The sequence below is a fragment of the Sapajus apella genome, unplaced genomic scaffold (genome assembly GCF_009761245.1).
Source record: "Sapajus apella isolate SASKATOON/1434 unplaced genomic scaffold, GSC_monkey_1.0 scaffold68, whole genome shotgun sequence".
Classification (NCBI taxonomy): domain Eukaryota; kingdom Metazoa; phylum Chordata; class Mammalia; order Primates; family Cebidae; genus Sapajus; species Sapajus apella.
Window position 1 is genome coordinate 1504048 of NW_022437008.1, and position 7300 is coordinate 1511347.

Here is a 7300-nt window from a genome sequence, read left to right on the forward strand (position 1 = left end):
TGTGTGTGTGTGTGTGTGTGTGTGTGTGTGTGTGTGTGTGTGTGTGAATGCAGAAATTTGGGACTCCATTGGACTGAAGAAATACGGAGTACAGAACAGACGTGGGAAGAGTCTGTGTGTGTGTGTGTGTGTGTGTGTGTGTGGAGGGGGAGTAGGGGTCTCTTAGGTGGGCGCCCCATCTTTCTAAGGGGGACATTTTCAGATTCTGGGGGCCCTGAGAGTCCATGCTGTCTCTGCAGGGTCCAGGTAGGGGATGGGTCCAGCCAGGGCTAGGCACTGGCTATTTCTGAGATCCTGCCTCCTGCTCAGAAAAAGGGGTTCCCATATCCCCACCCATCCAAGGCTCAACTTACCCCAGCAGGCAGCCCTGGGCCTGCCTCTTTCTCCTGCAGCTGTTCCACAATGTCAGCCAGGGTGGCCTTCCTGGGGAATGGGAGACAAAGACCCAATGGAACCAGGGTTCCTTCTCCCACAGACCTGCCTGGGTGGGCAGAGGAGCTTCCACTCCTTAGCTGGAAGTGCCAGGCCCCTGCCTACTTCTGTAGCTGTTTCTCTCAGATGCTCGCCTTAGGTATGTCTGTAGAATGGAGGACCAAACCTCTCTCCCCATTAATTTTTTTTTTTTTTGAAACAGAGTTGCTCTGTTGCTGGAGTGCAGCGCTGTGCTGCACAGTCTCAGCTCACTGCAACCTCCACTTCCTGTGTTCAAGCGATTCTCCTGCCTCAGCCTCCCAAGTAGCTGATACTACAGGCGTGCACCACCACACCGACTAATTTTTGTATTTTTAGTAGGGACAGGGTTTTGCTATGTTGGCCAGGTTGGTCTCAAACATCTGACCTCAAGTGATCCACCTGCCTGGCCTCCCAAAGTGCTGCGATTACAGGCACGAGCCAACACCCCTGGCTGCCCCTTTGAATTGTAAGCAGCACAAAGAACAACTTGCAAATGTTGCCTTTCTCCACCCACCCCTGACTCTGAAGTCCCCTGGATCGCTCCCATTCCAGCCCAGATAATTCGGGTTCATCATTGATGACAAGCCTGTTTTCCCCAATGGACTGTGAGTCTCTAAAGTCAGGGATGGGACTGATTCAGTCACCGCTCAACTCAGCACATGCCAGGCAGAGTGGGCACTCAGCAAATGTTTTTGAACTGTGAAATTTAAAAGGAGTCAAGAAGTCTTTGTCTCCTGACCAAAGGCCTCTTTCTGGAGACACACACAGATGACTGGACGGATCTGCGCAACACACCCTGGCCAACTCTGGATTCTGAAAGTCCCGGTTAGTTTAAGCTGAGTGACTTGCCCTCTTTGTTCCTCAGTTGCCCCAGCCACATAATGGAGAAGACAGCAGCTCCCACTTCATATGGCTGCTGACAGAATTGTGATAAAGGGCCTATTCTCCAATCAAGGACGTGAGGGTTCCACCATTAGCTCAGTGGACAAATTCAGGCACAGAGAGGACAAAAATCCTGCCTTGGGGCACCTGGGCGACTTGATGCAAGAGTCACAACCCAGGGGCCAAGAATATGCGTCTGGAGGAAGGCACTCTGCCTTTTCTTTCAGCCTGAAGGGCTTCCCTTCCTGTGTAATAACGGACACATTGATTCTTTTGCAGCCTCAGTTTACACCTTTGCAAAATGGGTACCGGGAAGGTATCGCCTTCCTTGGGAAGTTCTGAGCCCTGAAGCCCCTTCAGTGGGCCTGTGCGGTTCTAGGAGCTCTCTGCCTCCCCCTCCCCCCACTTCCTGGTCACAGGCGGCGCCTCACCCCTTGACCAGGTCTCCTCTGATGGGCATCTCCTGTTCACTGGACTCCTGCCGCTCCAAGCGCCGCTCACGCCGCTCGCGCCGTCGCTCCATCTGCTCGTAGCGGCCCAGGGTAAGGCTGTGTGCCGCCTCGTGCTCCGCTGACTCCTGCCGCTCCGGCCGCCGCCTCCGCGCAGCCTCCTCTGATTGATCAACCGACTCTTGCCTCTCGGGCCGCCGCCTCCTGGGCAGCTCCTCCGCGCGATCAGCTGACTCCTGGCGCTCCAGCCGCGACCGGACCTGCTCCGCCACCACGGGGGCCGCGGGGGTCGCGGGGGTCTCCGCCGCCTCCTGTGGTGCGGCCGGCGGGGCTGCGGGCTCCACCCTCCCCGGGATCTCCGGCAGCCGGTCAATGCGCGGCTGGAGGCGCTCGGGCTTGAGCTCCTGGCGCACGTACCCCACCCGGGTCCGCACCTCGGCCGACAGCGTGTCCGAGGCCCGGCGGGCCAGGGGCTCCAAGCCCCTTTCATAGCCCCCTGGCCTCAGCAGGGGCGCCGCCTTGGCCGCCAGTTCCGTGGGGTCCCCAAAGAACTTGCGCCCCAGCAGCGGGGTGGGCGGCTGCTTGCTCTGTTCCGCCTTGATTTTCTCGATCTAGGGATGGAGGGACCCGGGTCAGGTTGGAAGCGTGGGGCCCGGGGTTAAGGGGAAGGTCCGGGGAGGCGGCCTGGGTTTTCTGCCTCACCACTCAAGGGATCAGTTCCTTGAAACAGCAAGGTGCCCAGGCCTGTCGATGCTTTGCTCTCTGCCAAGAACTTAAAGCCTACTCTCCAGCAAACACCTGTTGCTCTTTTAAGAACTGGCCTAGATCACTTTTTAACTTGGCTAACTCAATTTCTCTGCATGCCTTTCTGACTCCCATTCTTCCTTCCTTAATGTCCCCCTACCCAGGACTTTAAAACTTTTTTTTTTTTTTTTTTTGAGATGGAGTTTCACTCTTCTCACTCTGTCACCCAGGCTGGAGTGCAGTGGTGTGATCTTGGCTCACTGCAACCTCCACCTCCCAGGTTCAACCGATTCTCCTGCCTCAGACTCCTGAGTAGCTGGGATTACAGGAGCCCACCACCACACCCAGCTAATTGTTTGGAATTTTTAGTAGAGATGGGGTTTCACTATGTTTGCCAGGCTGGTCTCGAACTCCTGACCTCGTGATCTGCCTGCCTTGGTCTCCTAAAGTGCTGGGATTACAGGTATGAGCCACTGAGCCCCACCTAAGACTTTTTTTTTTTTTTTTTTTTGAGACAGTCTTGCTCTGTCGCCCAGGCTGGAGTGTGCAGGTGGCAAGGTCATAGCACACTGCAGCCTCAACCTCCAGGTCTCAAGGCTCAAGTGATCTTTTAGGCTCAGCCACCCCTCTGAGTAGCTGGGACTACAGACCCATCCCATTATGTCTGGCTGTTTTTTCTTTACTTGCTTTTGTTTTTGGTAGAGACGGTTTCTCAGTATGTTGCCAAGGCTGGTCTTGAACTCCTAAGTTCAAGTGATCCTTCTGCCTAGGCCTCTCAAAGAGAGTACAGGTGTGAACCACCCCACCCACTCCTTTTTTTTGAGATGGAGTCTCACTCTGTTTCTTAGGCTGGAGTGCAGTGGCACAATCTCGGCTCAGTGCAACCTCTGCCTCCCAGGTTCAAGTGATTCTCCTGCCTCAGCCTCCCAAGTAGCTGGGATTACAGGCGTGCACCACCACGCCAAGCCAATTTTTGTATTTTTATTAGAGACGGGTTTTCACTATGTTGGCCAGGCTGGTCTCAAACTCCTGGCCTCAAGTGATCCGCCCATCTTGGTCTCCCAAAGTGCTGGGATTACAGGCATGAACCACCATGCCTGGCCTAAGCCTTATTACTACAGTCTCTTCACCTAATTCTTCAAGTCTGAGAATAGAATCCCCCAGGCCAGTTCCCCCATCCCAGGCACGAACCCTCTGCTTGTTCTTCCCCTATCACAACCCTGACACTCTGGGCTGTCACTGGTGACAGGTCTGTCCCTCTGCTCCACTGGGAGCCTAGCAAGGGTCTGTTTTGGCACTCACACAACACAGGACTGACCACATGTCCGGGTGTGTCTGTGTCACATAGAGCCATGGGTGTGGTGGTCTTGGTGGGAGTAGGGGTAATGGGGCAGGATCTGGGGAGCTGACCGTGGTCAGGCGCCGCAGAGAGCTGAACCTCTCTTCCCAGGCTGCAGCCGCTTTTCGGAAGGCCTCGTGTCGCCGGATAAGCTGCTCCACCTCATCCACGCTGCTGCCCAGCTCCCGGCTCTGGAGAATTGGCTCCTGGGCTGTGAGCCAGGCATCAGCTACCACCGCCTCCTGGGCGAACTGGTGCACCTCCAGCACTGAGGAGGGGCATGCAGGGTCAGGATTCTGGGGCACCTGGGGCCCTTCCCGGGGCAATGGCTGTTTCTCCTGGCCTTCCACACCCCTCTGGCTTTCCATACCCTAGCACTGACCATCCTGTGATCTGTAGGAATGGCAGATGCTGGGGCTATTTCAGCAGGCATCATTCCTCCTTTCTGACTCCCAGTCCTCCTTCCTTAATGTTCCCCCACCCAGGACTTTCAGACTCTTTTAGTGGGGGAGATTCAATGGCAAGCCAGCCCCCTTGTCCACCCTTCCACGCCCTCATGTTTGCTTCTGGACACCCATGGATAGGGTACGAGATGCTCCTGTCACCCTCTGGGCCTCGCTGGACAGGCTGGAGCATGTCCCTGTGCCCTTGAGCCACATGTGCCTGGCCCCCACTCACTCTGCTGCAGCCACTCCCAATGGCGGTCCCACTTTTCCGACACCTCCTCCTTCCTGGTTCCCAGCTTGTCCAGCTGTGCCTGGATCTGGGAGTGGCAGGTGGGTGGGAGGAAAGTCAGGGTGTGGAATGGCTTTCACCCCAATGTGCCCAGGTGGCAGAGGGGGGCCCCCTCCCTGATCCCCACCTCGTCAGCCATGGCACTTTTGTTGAGCAGCAGAGATCGCCCCAGCTCCTGGCAGGCAGTCAGCTCAGGCACCCGCGCCTCCAGCTCAGTCTTCAGGCCCTGGTGGTAGTTCATGAGCACCTCCACTGATGACACATCCCTGCAGTGGGTGGGAGGCAGGGATCTGAGCCACGGGCAGCCTCCTCAGCCCACCCACGCATACAGCTCCTGGTGACCCCAAATCCTTGGGGCTGACATCCCACACCACCTTGAGACAACTATTTTTTCTTTTTTTTTGAGATAGAGTCTCTGTGGCCCAGGCTGGAGTGCAGTGGGGTGATCTCGGCTCATCACAAACTCCTCCTCCCGAGCTCACACGAGTCTCCTGCCTCAGCCACTTGAGTAACTAGGATTACAGGTGCCCGCCATTACACCCAGCTACTTTCTGCTTTTTCAGTAGAGACAGGGTTTTGCCATGTTGCCCAGTCTGGTGTCAAACTCCTGACCTCAGGTGATCTGCCCGTCTTGGCCTCCCAAAGTTCTGGGACTACAGGCGTAAGCCACCGCACCCGGCTGAGACACCTGCTTTCAATTCACTAATTCAATGATTCAAACTTTCCAAGTTTCTAAAATTTCACCCTTTTGTGATTCTAACCTTCTAGGATTCCAAGATCCAAACTTTCCTTTCTTTTTTTTTTTTTTTTTTTTTTTTTTTTTTTTGTGAAATAGGGTCTCGCTCTATTGCCCAGGCTGTCACAGCCCACTGCAGCCTCAACCTCCTGGGCTTATGCAAGGATTCTTCTGCCTCAGCCTCCGGAGTAGCTGGGAGCACAGGTGCACACCATCATGCCCAGCTAACTTTTTATTTTCTGTAGAGACAGGGACTTGTTGCCCAGGCTGGTCTCAAACCCCTGGGCTGAAGTGATCACCTGCCTCCGCCTCTCAAAGTTCGAGGTTGTGGGTGTAAGCCACCACACCCAGCCAAGATCCAAATTTTCTAACTTTTTCTAGCTATGCTTCTGAAGGTTCCACTGGCCAATGATTTCAACTTCCTAAGTCTGTGCTCTCAAAAGCAGTAGCCACTAGACATGTGAGCACTTGAAATGTGGCCAGTCTGAATTTTGATGTGAAGTGTAAAATGCACATAAGATTTTGAGGAGTTAGTGTAAAAAATAATGTAAAATGTCTCATTAATAGTTTTTTTTTGTTTTGTTTGTTTTGTTTCTGAGATCGAGTTTTGCTCTTGTTGCCCAGGCTGGAGTGCAATGGCGTGATCTCGGCTCACTGCAGCCTCAGCCTCCCAGGTTCAGGCAATTCTCCTGCCTCAGTCTCCCAAGTAGTTGGGATTACGGCACCTGCCACCAAGCCTGGCTAATTTTTTTTTTTTTTTTTTTTTGAGATGGAGCTTCGCTCTTGTTGCCCAGGCTGGAGTGCAATGGCGCGATCTCGGCTCACCACAACCTCCGCCTCCCGGGTTCAGGCAATTCTCCTGCCTCAGCCTCCTGAGTAGCTGGGACTACAGGCACGCGCCACCATGCCCAGCTAATTTTTTGTAGTTTTAGTAGAGACGGGGTTTCACCATGTTGACCAGGATGGTCTTGATCTCTTGACCTCGTGATCCACCCGCCTCGGCCTCCCAAAGTGCTGGGATTACAGGCTTGAGCCACCGCGCCCGGCCGGCTAATTTTTTTTTTTGTATTTTCAGTAGAGATGGGTTTTTGCCACGTTGGGAGGCTGGTCTCGAACTCCTGGCCTCAGGTGATCTGCCTTCCTTGACCTCCCAAAACGCCGAGATTACAGGCATGAGCCACGGCACCTGGCCACATTAATAGTTTTAATATTGACTACATGTTGAAGTGATAATACTTTAGGCATGTCAGGTTAAATAAAAATGTATAACTAAAATTAATTTTCATTTGCTTTGTTAATATGGCCACAATAAAATTTTAAATGACATAAGTGGCTCACATTTGTGACTCACGTTATATAACTATTGGACAGCACCATTCTAAGCCTTCATATGTCCAAAACAACTTCCAAGTTTCTGAAGGCTCCATCAGTTGGCAATCATAGCTTGATGCTATGGTTTGAATCTACCTCCTGTGCTCAAGCGATCCTGCTGCCTTAGCCTCCAGAGTAGCTGGGACTACAAGCAACGCACCACAATGCCCAGCTAATTTTTATTTATTTATTTATTTTTAGACAGAGTTTTGCTCTGTCGCCCAGGCTGGAGTGAAATGGCATGATCATGGCTCACTGCAGCCTCAACCTCCTGGACTCAAGTGATCCTCCTTCCTCAGCCTCCCAAGTAGCTGGGACAACAGGCATGCACACCACCATGCTTGACTAATTTTTTCCTTTTTTGTAGAGATGGAGGTCTCACTATGTTGTGTCGGCTCACTGGGCTCAAGCAATCCTCTTGCCTCAGTCTCCCAGTGTTGGGATTACAGGCATGAGTCACCTCGCCTGGCTAGATTGGTCAAACGTTGATAGTCATTCAAGCCAAGTGTTCATGATACACATGTGGGTTACCTCTACTTCTGTGTATATTTAATTGTTCTTTTTTTTTTTTTTTTTTTTTTTTTTTTTTTT

At 53.0% G+C, this 7300-nt stretch overlaps 1 protein-coding gene across 1 annotated transcript in view; it reads right to left on the minus strand.

Annotated features, from left to right (window-relative positions):
* LOC116530611 (spectrin beta chain, non-erythrocytic 1-like) overlaps positions 1 to 2716 on the minus strand; it is a 7943-nt gene extending 5227 nt beyond the window's left edge. The window contains exons 1-2 of the mRNA XM_032248739.1: positions 1767 to 2716; positions 354 to 423 (exon numbers count right to left, since the gene is read on the minus strand). Coding sequence (XP_032104630.1) covers positions 354 to 423; positions 1767 to 2274 — 578 coding nt within the window. The 5' untranslated portion in view covers positions 2275 to 2716. The remainder of the gene's footprint in view (positions 1 to 353; positions 424 to 1766) is intronic.
* Positions 2717 to 7300: the final 4584 nt, after the last annotated feature.